This window comes from Pongo pygmaeus, chromosome 7, assembly GCF_028885625.2.
Source record: "Pongo pygmaeus isolate AG05252 chromosome 7, NHGRI_mPonPyg2-v2.0_pri, whole genome shotgun sequence".
NCBI classification, from domain to species: Eukaryota; Metazoa; Chordata; class Mammalia; order Primates; family Hominidae; genus Pongo; species Pongo pygmaeus.
In genome coordinates this window covers 103,217,303-103,230,375 of record NC_072380.2, presented here as the reverse complement: position 1 = coordinate 103,230,375, position 13,073 = coordinate 103,217,303, and the positions used below count along the sequence as shown (strand labels likewise).

Here is a 13,073-nt window from a genome sequence, read left to right as displayed (position 1 = left end):
CCCAACCCTCAGCTCTTGCCTTCTGCACACCTGTAGGCTCAACACCATGTGGAATGTGCCAAGGCTTAGGGCTTGCACCCTCTGAAGCAACAAGAAGAGCTGTACCTTGGTCCCTTTTAGCTGTGGCTGGAGCTGGAGCAGCTGTGCCTGTGATGCAGGGCTCCATGTCCTGAGGCTACACAGAGCAGCAGGGCCCTAGGCCTTGTCCATGAAACGATTTTTCCCTCCTAGGCCTCCAGGCCTATGATGGGAGGGGCTGCCACAAAGGTCTCTGAAATGCCCTGGAGGCATTTTCCCCATTGTGTTGCCTATTAACATTCAGCTCCTCTGTACTTACGCAAATTCCTGCAGTGTTGAATTCCTCTCCAGAAAATGGGTTTTTCTTTTCTACCACATGGATGGGCTGAGAATTTTTTCTAAACTTTTATGCTTTGCTTCCCTTTTAAATATAAGTTTCAGTTTCAGATAATCTCTTCGTTCACATATATGAGCATATGCTGTTCGAAGCAACCAGGCCACATCTTGAATGCTTTGCTGCTTAGAAATTTCTTCCACCAGATATCCCAAATCATCTCTCTCAAATTCAAAGTTCCACAGATCCTTAGAACAGGGGCACAATGCTGTCAGTAACTTGGCTATAGTATAGCGAGAATGACCTTTACTCCAGTTCCCATCTCCATCTGAAACCACCTCAGCCTGGACTTCACTGCCCATATCACTATGGACATTTTGGTAACAACCATTTAACAAGTCCCACTTTCCCTCATCTTCGTGTCTTCTTCTGAGCCCTCCAAATGGTTCCAACCTCTGCCTGTTATTCAGCTCCAAAGTTGTTTCCATATTTTCAGTTATCTTTATAGCAATGTCCCACTTCTCTCTTACCAATTTTCAGTATTGATCCATTCTGGGATTGCTATAAAGAACCACCTGAGACTGCATAATTTATAAAGAAAACAGATTTAATTGACTCAAGATTTCACAGGCTATACAGGATGCATGGCTGGAGAGGCCCCAGGAAACTTACAATTATGGTAGAAGGGAAACAGGAAGCAAACACATCTTATATGGCAGGAGCAGGAGAAAGAGAGAGAGTGAAGGGGGAAGTGCTACACAATTTCAAACAACCAGATCTTATGAAAACTCACTCACAATCACAAGAACAGCAAGGGGGAAATCCACCCCCATGATCCAATCACCTCTCCCCAGGTTTCTCTCCCAACTTTGGGGATTATAATTCAACATGAGATTTGAGTGGGGACATAGAGCCAAACCATACCAGACAGAAAAAGGGTGAGAAAGGGGGCAAGAGAACAGTTTGCAAGTTACAGTCCAGGCCAGTTCTCAGAGTGGGGAATATAACCCAAGTGGCATACAAGGCCAGCCACTGAATGGGCAAGAAGAAATATTTGAACTTCTGTTTGTATTTATATCTACTTTTAAACATTTTTCATTTATCATTGTATAATTTTACAATGTATAAATGTTAATACAGTGGTGCATTTGTATAATTGATAAACAAATAAATCTATATACCTATATCTGGATTGCAAGCTAAAAAGCAATACCTAATAAGGGAGTTTGATCAGTAACAGTTCAGAAGTCTAGGAATGATAGATAGAAAAGAATAGATAGATGCGAAGGATTCTGAGGTAAAAACCAACAAAACTTGAAAATGTATTAGATTCAGATGAGATAGCTTAGAAATTTTTAATAGCATCATTGAAAACATTTTGGTCATTAAAACATGTCATTTCCTAATCATAGGGTTTTCATAGCAGTTCAGACTTGAAAAGGACATAAAAGTTCATCTTGTTTTTATATTTGTTTTCCTCAGAATGGTTTGCAGCTTCATAATGAGATTTATTTTGAATTTCCAAAAGAATGAACAGCCCTAATCCATTATTGAAAATGGAATTACTTGGAATATATCATACAACACAGCAGTTTAGAATAATCTGCATGACATTAGTTCTACTTGTTCCTTAATAAGAGACAAGGTTTGTAAAATACTGTAGTGTTTGTGGCTTCAAATATTCCTTTATTCAGCTGTTTTTGTGCTATGTTGTTAGTAGTGGGTAGTAAAACACTGTTGCAGAAGGCTTACGTGGATGAATTCTAGTAGAATTCATTTCTTACTGTGATATATATATCCATTCTTTAGTAATACAGAATTTTAAAAAGAATACTAATCCATAGATAAGCCTAATGTACATCTGATAGCATGCAACATTTTCCTGCTGCTTATGTTTACAGCAAGAAACTATTTCAGTGATGCCATCAAATTTATAAAAAAAGCTAAATGGAAAGATGAATGCTAGTTACATAGTAAACATATTCTTGTGGGTTGTTACACAAGAGTGCATTCTCAGCTAGATGCCAAAGAAGAGTAAAGAACAAAGATGTTAATCCCAGCCTGACTGACAATACTGAAAAGAGTGAAAACAAAATAATGCTCATTAGATGAATACCTAAGTAAATTATGTATCATTGTAAAATCATTAAAATGTATCTAAAGGGTTGTCAATAACTTGGTTATATTTAAAAGTTATGTAAATATTATGCCAGATTAAAAATAGTATGCATTAGTCCTTTCTCACATTGCTATAAGGAAATACCGGAGACTGGTAATTTATAAAGAAAAGAGATTTAATAGACTCACAGTTCCACATGGCTAGGGAGGCCTGAGGAAACTTGCATTCATGGCAGAAGGCACCTCTTCACAGGGCAACAGGATAGAGAATGAGTGCCAGCAGGGGAAATGCCAGATGTTTATAAAACCATCAGATCTCATGAGGGCTCACTCACTATCATGAGAACAGCATAGGGGAAACCACCACCATGATTCAATTACCTCCCATGACACATCAGGATTATGAGGATTACAATTCAAGATGAGATTTGGGTGGGGACACAACCAAACCATATCAAGGCATATATACAATGATGAAAACATGTATTTTTAAAGGCTCAGAAGAAATGAACAGCAATAGCCAACAGTGGACCACATTGCTTCTGGATGCTAGGGCTTCTGGTGGGTTCGCTCTTCTGTCTTTATAATTTTCCATATCTTTGTTTTCTCTAATCATTAGGTTTCATCCATAATGGGAAAAATAAAATAAACATTGTGATTAAAAAGAGAAGAAATCAGGAAAAGTAAGAGGTGTGAAGCATAAAATGTAAGTTTCATAGTTATTCTGTTCTTATTATTTAATTTCCTATGCACTTATTTGGTATAAATTGCATTTGATATGTCAGTTTGGACCAGACTCTCCATTTTGCAAAAAGCCACAACATATACAACTTAACACCATTCATTTACAATCCTTAGGGGCAGTCAAAGTTGTTTTGACTTTATTCTGTATTGGGCACTCCAAGTTCTGATTGTCCAAATTCCTAAGAAATATGTTTACTGATCAGGAGAATAAAAAATATTTGGGATATGCAGTCTGATATCTGCTGGGAATTTAGAATCCTCCTATTACCCCCCTTTTATATGCCAACTCTCAATTCTAGAGTACGATCTCAAAACAATTTTGCATTCAGGTTAATATTCTTAATTGTCTCTCTTTGAAGTGTTTTTCTACAGATTTGCTGTCTTTATCACTTCAGTTTATTTATTTATTTTATTATAATTTAAGTTCTGGGATACATGTGCAGAACATGTGGGTTTGTTACATAGGTATACACACGCCATGGTGGTTTGCTGCACCCATCAACCCATTGTCTACATTAGGTATTTCTTCTAATGCTATCCCTCCCCTAGTCCCCCATCCCCCAACAGACCCTGGTGTGTGATGTTCCCCTCCCCATGTCCATGCGTTCTCCTTGTTCAACTCCCACTTATGAGTGAGAACATGCGGTGTTTGGTTTTCTGTTCCTGTAATAGTTTGCTGAGAATGATGATTTCCAGCTTCATCCATGTCCCTGCAAAGGACATGAACTCATCCTTTTTAATGGCTGCATTGTATTCCATGGTGTGTATGTGCCACGTTTTCTTTATCCAGTCTATCATTGATAGGCATTTGGGTTGGTTCCAAGTCTTTGCTGTTGTGAACAGTGTTGCAATAAACATACATGTGCACGTATGTTTATAGCAGAATGATTTATAATCCTTTCAGTATATACCCAGTAATCAGACTGCTGAGTCAAATGATATTTCTGGTTCTAGATCCTTGAGGAATTGCACACTGTCTTCCACAATGGTTGAACTAATTTACATTCCCACCAACAGTGTAAAAGTGTTCCTATTTCTCCAAATCCTCTCCAGCATCTTCTGTTTCCTGACTGTTTAATGATTGCCATTCTAATTGGCATTGGTTTGTATTTCTCTAATGACCAGTATCACTTCAATTTATAAATAAGAACAAAGGATTGTGACTTTTAAACTCCTCCCTTGCTTTTCCTGATTATATTTAAGTTTATTTTTAGTTTCCTTTGCTTCAAAACTAAAATTTCCATACACTGTGAACCTAATTATGAATCTTTAAATTCTGAGTCCTAACTCATGTTTTACTGAGTTTTCTCTTCTTCACCCATCAGTCTGAATATTACCAGTGCAGAAGAATTTTTTTTGGTCGGCAAAATAGTCTGCTAAACACTGTTACACCCCTTAATAGCCTAAAAACGTTAATTGGGGCTTACAAAGACATTTACAACAGTATTTGAGGCAGGAGAATCTGACCCAATAAGCAACATGCTGAGCTACTCTGATGGAAGTAGATGCACCCATTGGTTTACTGGCAGAATAAGCAAGTAACAAATATGCTCAGCCATCATTGTGTTCTCCATTTTACAAAGTAATATTATAATCTCTCAATTCATAAAGATAATTTGAGCAGATCATGTTTCCATTATCAACAGGGCAAATGTGTTGAGCTGGTTCTGGCACACTAAACAGAATGGCATCAATGGAAATCAACAGATGCAGAATTGGGAGATTAGAAGAATGATCAAATATCTGACCCTGCAAATATTTTTGAGTTGTTCTTAATTCCATGAATTATATTTGTAATTGGTCATATAAAAATCAGGTTAACAGCAAAGGGACAGTAAAGATTGTAGGAAACACTAACCTAGAAATAGATGTGCCTCCTGAAATAGATCAGGTGCTGCAGATACCAACTAAACTGAGTTGAGCTCTATGAACTGGGTGAATTTAACCTAGAAGAATGTGGTGACATAATAGATGCAACTAAAGGGATATCAGGAACAGATGTTACTCTGATAGCCCAATAGGCAGGGGCCAATTGTTTCAGTCACCAGAGTACTGAGCCCATATCTGAACACTAGGGCCTAGCACAAACACAGGCCTTGCTTCTAGAAGAACAAGGATATTGTATGGGTTATTAAATAGGGGCTTGAACTGTGCAGCGAGCTGAGAAAGCCATACAAGGGTAGAAGTGGAAACTGGTTCCTATAATCAAGATAAATACTCAGTTGTCAGAAGCAAGATGATACATAAGGTAAGGCTGTCAACATAGTGCTCTTCAAATCCCTTCTGCTTAAGACCACAATTATTTCTAGAACCCTGAGTGAGTCAGAGCCTAAATATATACAGGGCTATGGAGACTTGTATCAGAGAGCATTTGGCACCCAGTTGGCTTGAAGTCTGTCTTACAGAGGGTATAGTGATCATCACACACACCTCTATCAGGAGTCTATAGGAGTCCAGTCTATAGGAGGTCCCATAAGCAAGACTCTGAACCTCTCTAATTCTGGGGCAAATTAGGGTCAGACTATTTTCATATATAAACACAGTACCTCATGTATGAGAGAGAAAACAGAATTGGAAAAACATATCATCTTATTTTTCTCAAGCTGCTGGGGATGAGCACTTCTTCCCTTTTCATTTTCCTGATTGAATTTTTTCTTATGTCTTCTACCACCTGCTACTTCTCATATTTGTTGGATTCCATGCTTGTTCTGCTCAGCCCTTCTTCCATTCTTCTATAGCATCAACTCCCTATCGCTGGGGAACTTGCCCTTAACAATGTGCTTCCAGTGGGGCTATTGATCATAGTTGTCCATTTGCACCCTAACCCAGTCTAACCCACCCTGGCCACAGACATGTGCATAGATGTATACTCCTCTCTCCTTGGCTATGAGAAATGGTACAAAATTGAGCACACTGCATAAGTGGGGCCGTTAGAATACTCCTTGGGTATTTTATGTCTGCTCTCTTAGGCTCCCCCTTACCTCTGAAGTGGCTAAGGTAAGATGACATAAACCATGCGCCATCAAAAGCTACGCCCTCTTCCCCACTACATGGTAGAATCCCATCTACAGTAAAACAGTATAGGACAATCCTGACAGAGAAATGATGGGAGAGAGGGGTAGGGGAAGGAGTGGGACAGCATAAATGAATAAATAATAATAACGACCTAAAATCTTTAGAATCCATGTGACAAGCTTTATACTGAGAGTCTCCGCTTATGCAAGTCAATGGGTTATCTCATTCTGTTTATGCTATGTTGAGTTGGGTTCTGTCACCTGAGGCTGGAAAGAGGCTGACTTAAACAGAGAATTCACAGTCAATGAGAACACTATCAAGGGGAAAATTAATCTTTCCCTCACATGGGACATACATTTTCAGTCTTCTACTGTGTTCATTTGTGTCTCTTGCTGAGTAGTTTAAGTCCCTCCCTCCCTCCATCCTTCCCCATCCCTCTCCCTCCCTCCCTCTCTCCCTTCCTTCTTTCCTTCCTTCCTTCCTCCCTTGCTTCCTTCCTCCCTCCCTTCCTCCTTTTTTTTTCCACCAGAGAGTTGTTTCTTATCCATTTTCTTCTCCACCTGAAACTCTTCCAGAGTCTCACAAATGTTCTCCAGAGCAGTGCTTCTCAGACTCTCTGTGGTAAAAAATAAGATTTTTACATTTCCAATTCCTGCCAGATTGATATTTTTGTTGAAAAGTGTAAAAACTAATTACTAAATTGTGTGCTTGGATGTTGTAGCAATATCAAATTGCTGTAGAAGTTTCTAAACAACTCAAGTTTTCTTCCTATCTCAATATGAACAAGTAACACTTTGAGGACCAGCATCAGTCTGCGACCCATGCTTTGAGTCACACCAATATAAATAGCTGCTACAGTTCAAATGGGTTCTAATACTTCTGTTTTAATTTTCAGAATTTATTTCCAAGAAATGTGGGTTGTGTCAGAAACATTAGCACAATATGGAATAAAAACTGGCTTCTATTTCTGGTAGAACTGCTTCTTGTTCTGCCATTAGTAAATAGTCTCCATTGTCTGATCTCTTAAAATAATTGGATTTTAGAAAATCCAATTTAGCCCAATTTTAACTAAAAAAAGAAATAATTCTAGATTTTAAAAACATAGGAAATAATGTAAAGAAAGTATTAAATATAATAACACTCATCTCCTTATTACTTAGTGGAATTTCTATATAAATTGGCTTGTTTTGGCATATATAAATTGTTTTTGCTAATAAGGGGGTTCCATAAAATAAGTGGGTTTAAATTTCAGAAAACTCATGCGCATATTTTTGTAAGTACACAAAGCATCAGAAAATTGTCCTAATTTAAGAAAGCTTGGTATGACTAAGAATGTCTTAATCTTTTGAAAAATTGAAAAGAACTCAGAGAAATAAGAATGTTACTTTAGAGAATAGGAAAAATGATGGGTTTAGGGCATGTTTATACTTTTATTTTTATGCAATGAAAAATTGTTTTGCATAATTCTGAATCTGGCATGCCTCATAAAATGCATGCTTGATCTTTCTACTAGTATTCTAAAACCGAATGTTGTGGGCTTATTTCAAATATAGGTTTGCTTTTGAGAAATCAGTCTCTGTCACCAGGCAGACAGTATAAGAAAGGCAAATAGAAACATACCAGAAAATTGCTCAATATAGCAGAGAAAGATTGGGAGTGAAAAGTACATTCTTTTTTTTCTTCTTCTTCTTCTTTCAAATCAGTATTGGGTTTTCACCAAAATCCATTCAAGCCCTTGAGATGGACAAAGGGGAACAATAGATTTTTCTGGGGTTTACATATACTGATGTTACTGGAAGGGGAAGATTTTGCAAAAATTAAGCAATATATAAAGTTTAAAAATGTAAAATGTTAATTATAAGTGAAAGAAAAGGAAGATTATTGTGTGGGAACAAAACATTTGGTATCTATTTCAGTTTTCTCATGTACTCATAGCAAGTTTTCTGGTATTCTGAACTTTGCATGTGAGTTGGGGATGGGAAAATGAGGGAAATACTTTGTAAAAACATTTTAGACTTTTCATATACTTTGTATTTCCAACATTCAATAGAATTTCTTCCAATCTACTTATTAATTTGTCCCCTCAAAATATGGCTTGTTAGTGATCTTATATTTTAAAAATTCAGTCTCAAAGAAAAAACATATTAATTCAAACATAAACAAGTACAAAAGTCTGTGTACATATGCTGAACAATATATTCCTTCAATAGCCTGCATATGTCCCTTCAGGACCAATAAATGAACTTACGTCATTGGTTTGCTTCATAAAATACCTCATTTTACTAAGGTTTCTAAAACTAAAATTTGCAAGTTTATTTCAAATATCAACCTTGCCATTGAGAACTCCATCTGTGTCATCATACAGGTAGAACACCTCTGTGTTTAAATGGGTAATACATGTGCATTGCCCAACATCCAAAAGGTAAAAAGGTATCTCCAATGAAACTTCTGTTTCCCTCCCACTTCATTACCTAGCCACACAAGGACAGCCATTATTTCCAGTTTCATGTGTGTCTTTCCATGAATATTTTTATATTTACTAACGAATTTATGCATATATCCGTTTCATCAGAAAGTAGAAAACTGTACAGGATATTCTATATTTTGTTTGATTTACTGGAAAACATATCTCAGACATCTTTCTTTATCCATATAGAGTATTGCTTCATTGTTTTTAATAGCTACATTGTTTTCTACCATAATTTATAGAATCTCCATTGAATGAATATAACTGTTAAAACAGGTCACTTCCAAACTAATTGAAAAGTATCTGATATGGAAAACTGTACTATATTAGTGTGTTCCTAACTATTCCTCCTAAGCCCAGGCAATTCCCTCTCCAACACATCCTCCATTCATCGCCATCAGATGACATCTTATTCTCAAGGTATTACTATCATGTTTCAAACTTGGACTTAAATCTGTACCAGAAGGCTGTATCCTGTAGCGGCAGAGAATCAAGAGATCTGGGTTTGCCCTGGCTTTACTATTTACCAGATGTGTGATCTTAGGCAGGCTACTTACATTTCTAAGCCAGAATTCCCTCAAGTAGAAATTAAGGTTAATAATATTTTTTCACAACATTGTTTGTGAAGATTGAATAACCTAATATATTCAATGTCTTTAGCCCAGTTCTTAATACATAATTAGTATCCACTAAAGTGGCAGCTCTTATTCCAAGAGACACTTAGATAATCATGCTTCAGCAGACCAAAGGGGTAAGAGACTCCTGGTTATTTGCCATGTAACAGCATTTCCTTTACTCTTAACCATATGGAATTGGTTACTTTTCATCAGGAGAGGACAGTGTTGCAAAGCCTAGCCTATTCTATTTCTAGTGATAATTTATATATATGACAAGGTAAAGATAATAAATGCATGAGATGCTCTTGAATATTTATATCTTGCCCTATGTCAGGGAAATTTTCCATGCATCCTTCTTTGAAAGAAGTTCAAAAGAGGAAGGGAAATGTGGAATTATGTGTCATCCCTGCCAGTCACATCAGGTTACCTTGAGAGACAGAAGTCCCTATTTACAGAGCTTGCCTGTGGGTCAACCTCTCCTTGGCTGTCCCTCCTAAGATGGACAAGGGAGACATTGTAGAGGATGCCTTTAATTCTCTTTGGACATGGAAACAATTGTAATAAAGTCCTCATCACAGAAATCAGAGGAGCCACTGGAGGTGATACTTGACTGTTACCGAATATTATATTGAACAGAAAATAAAGCAATCTGTAGAAGTGCCTTCTGTCTTCTTAGAGCATCTTCTTAGAGCACTGAGCCTTTCACTCACAGTCTTATAAAAGCAATCTATTAATTAGTGAGAGATCTGGAAGGAAGAAAAAATCACCCCTGACATTTAACTTACAAATTTCCCAAGGAGCCTCAAGGCTAACCTTCCCTCACAATACCCTAAAACTAGGGGGAATATTTTTGCCTCCACAGCTTTGTTCCTGCTCCACTCTGGATCTTCCTTCCTTCCTCTCATATCATCATACTGGGCTCCTTCAATGCCCTGCATGTGTTTTATCTTCTTTGCAATTATCTCTCTGACCACTGCATCATCTGCAGCTTTCCCTCTTCTGAACCCTCAGCAGTAATTCTTAGCCTTTTCTGCATCAATGATCATACTGACAATCTGACAAAAGCTATGAATAATCTCTTTATTCATCTATCCATCAATCAGTCTTGGAATTAAATATATACTTATGCAGAAAAACTAGCCTGGTAATCTGAGGATGTCCTAAATCTATCCTTGAAACCCTAGGTTCTACAGCATTTGTCTCCAAATCAACCAATACAGCACAACCTTGTATTGTTATTTAGCTGATAAATACATCTGTTATCTTCATACTAGTTTACTAAGTTCTTGAACACATGGATAATAAGTTTTTTAACATATTGGCATCATTTTTAGAGCTCTATAAATACTTCTTAAATACAGTTGCCTTCTAGGAGTTAGGAGTGTACCAGGAATAGCGATGAGTCATTATGCAGTGATCCTCAAAACTGGGTGCCCGTTAGAATCACCTAGAACGTTAAAAAAAAAAAAAAAAAAGAAAAAAAAAGAAACAGAAAAACACTGATGCCAGGGCCATGATCCTCCTGAGAATTCTCATTTAATTGTTTCTGGGTACAGCCTTGGCCTAGTGATATTTTTTAAGGTCCCAGATTATTTTAACTTGCACAAAAAGTTGAGAACAATTGGTGGGTGGCCGGTAGTGAAATTTTCAAAGACAGATTTATCAGGTTTGAATCCCAACTCTTGTCCTCTAGCTGCATGGTCTTAACCAAGTTATTTCCTTGCTCTGAGGCTCACTTGTAAAGTTGCTGTGGGAGTTTGGCTTCAGGAGAGAATATTTCCCTGTAAACATTTTGGTGCAGTAATAATCTATGTGTAACTATGTTTTTCTCAGCTTCAAATAATACTATCCTTATTTTAGGATTATTGTAAATTTGAAAAAGTAAAAAAAGATATATTAAATATGTATTTATTACATTAGAAAAAATGGTGAGCTCTGTTTCAATTGGCTGAATAGTGCTGAAACCAGCTCAATTTTCCCACAGAACTAATGTTTATGATTTTTTGGATAAATATAGAAATTGGCCCTCCCCATCATAAAGCTTGAAACTTACATTTGTCTTACCTGAGTTCCTTTGTCAGAAAACCAACTATCAGGCCTCTCAGATAGCATCGAGGAAGTGAAATTCACCAGATCCCTGCATCCAGATGGTGAGACATCAGACCCCTCAACCATCATGACTGACTAACCAACCACTTGCTTCTTGTTGACCTACTCCTCTTCCTTATCCCTCCCTAATTCCTGTTTTCCCACACGTAGTTACATTCTTTCCCCACTCTATAAAACTCTAATTTTAGTCAGGTGGATTTGAGACTTATCTCCCATCTCGTGGCTGACATCATGCACATTAAAACCTTCTTCCCTAGCAATACTCATTGTTTCAATGGATAGCTTTCGATACAGTGAGAAACCGCAGCTTGGCCAACACCCAGGCATTCAGCAATAAAATTCTGGTGCTGTGACTTGGATTGCAGTGCTTGTGGCTCAGTGGCCATAGGCTAGAGAGATCTGGAAAACCTCCCAGCAGCTGCCCAGCTATATTCATCCAGAGGTGGGCTTTTGTTTCTCTCTCTTCCCTCACTGCTGCTGGCCCCAACCATATTCTTGATTACTTAAGAAGGACAGGCTTTGAAATTTGACATCTGTATCCATAAAGGTGAGTGTCTTTTATGGGTACTAGACAGTGGGAGCTACTCCTCAATTTGGGGAATTCCAAAGGAATTTCCATTTTTTGCAGGTTGGAAAAGCCCAATTGACTGGCATGAGAGTAAAAAACACCCCAACTGTTTGAACTCTCGTGGCTTGTTAGTCACTGCTGCAGTTAGATTGTATTTTGATAATTGTTTATTTGCTTATGTGTGTGTGTGTGTCAATGTGATCAAGGGAACACAGGATTTGATCTAGGAATGGCTCCACTTGGGTGCATTCTTCAAAACTGGTCTGAATATAGTTACGAGCCAATGGAATGAAAGAAAATGATATTCTTTTGTAATGCTGTTTGGCCCCAATATTCTTTGAAATCTAGAGAAGTTGGCCCTTCCAGGGGTCTTTCTGAGGAATTACATTTGCTGTTTTTTTTCTCTTCAAATTGTGAATTTTTTTATCTTGTATTGTAATTGGCTATGACCATAAGAAGTAATTTATTCTTCAGTCTCAGATATTCATGGATATACTCTCTTTCATTAGAAATGTTTTTCTGGCAATGAGGAAGTGTTTAGCTGAAGAAGTTCAAAACCCTTTATATAGTGAATTTTATAAGTTTGCAAATATTTTAACAATATTAAGTGTGAAATAGAACTTCTATAAAATAATTAGAACAGAGTTTTACACTTAATGTTTTAAATTGTGGCAGATGGTACTGCTGATTTCAGGGGACTTCCTTGGATTACTCACATTTCTCTGATGTACTTACTACACCTGATGCCAGTTGGCGAGAGGCTTCAGTGTCTTTATTTAAAGACTGATACAGCATTTGATATTTTATTATCACATTCTCAGTGCTCATATTGGGACTCCAATTATTGTTACAGAGCAGTAGTGGTTAAAAATAAGACTTTATGAATTTATTAAAGGAGATTTTCATTGTTGTTTAAGTACATTTTAGATTAGGATTGACAAGTAAAGATATTGTTGCAGGATGATACATTATAGTTTCTGCATTGTGTGAAGTTGTTTTTATTGAAAATCAAGTGATGTTTCAGAAGACTTTCTATAACAATTATGTTTCATGCTTAAAATAAAAATTCTCAGTTTAGTTTTA

At 37.1% G+C, this 13,073-nt stretch overlaps 1 protein-coding gene and 1 long non-coding RNA gene across 3 annotated transcripts in view; one reads left to right on the top strand and one right to left on the bottom strand.

The window, feature by feature from the left end:
• The window catches only part of NECAB1 (N-terminal EF-hand calcium binding protein 1), a 173,965-nt gene that overhangs the window by 88,576 nt on the left and 72,316 nt on the right, over window positions 1-13,073 (bottom strand). Inside the window, exon 1 of one of the 2 annotated variants that reach the window (XM_063668958.1) lies at window positions 2,660-2,745. The exons of the other annotated variant lie outside the window; for it this stretch is intronic. Within the exon in view, the coding sequence (XP_063525028.1) occupies window positions 2,660-2,697 (38 nt within the window). The 5' untranslated portion in view covers window positions 2,698-2,745. Of the gene's footprint in view, window positions 1-2,659; window positions 2,746-13,073 lie in introns of those variants that run through there. 2 annotated transcript variants of the gene reach the window in all.
• Window positions 11,784-13,073, top strand: part of LOC134740023 (uncharacterized) — a 58,647-nt gene continuing 57,357 nt past the window's right edge. The window contains exon 1 of the long non-coding RNA XR_010127257.1: window positions 11,784-11,969. This is a non-coding gene — a long non-coding RNA (uncharacterized LOC134740023). The remainder of the gene's footprint in view (window positions 11,970-13,073) is intronic.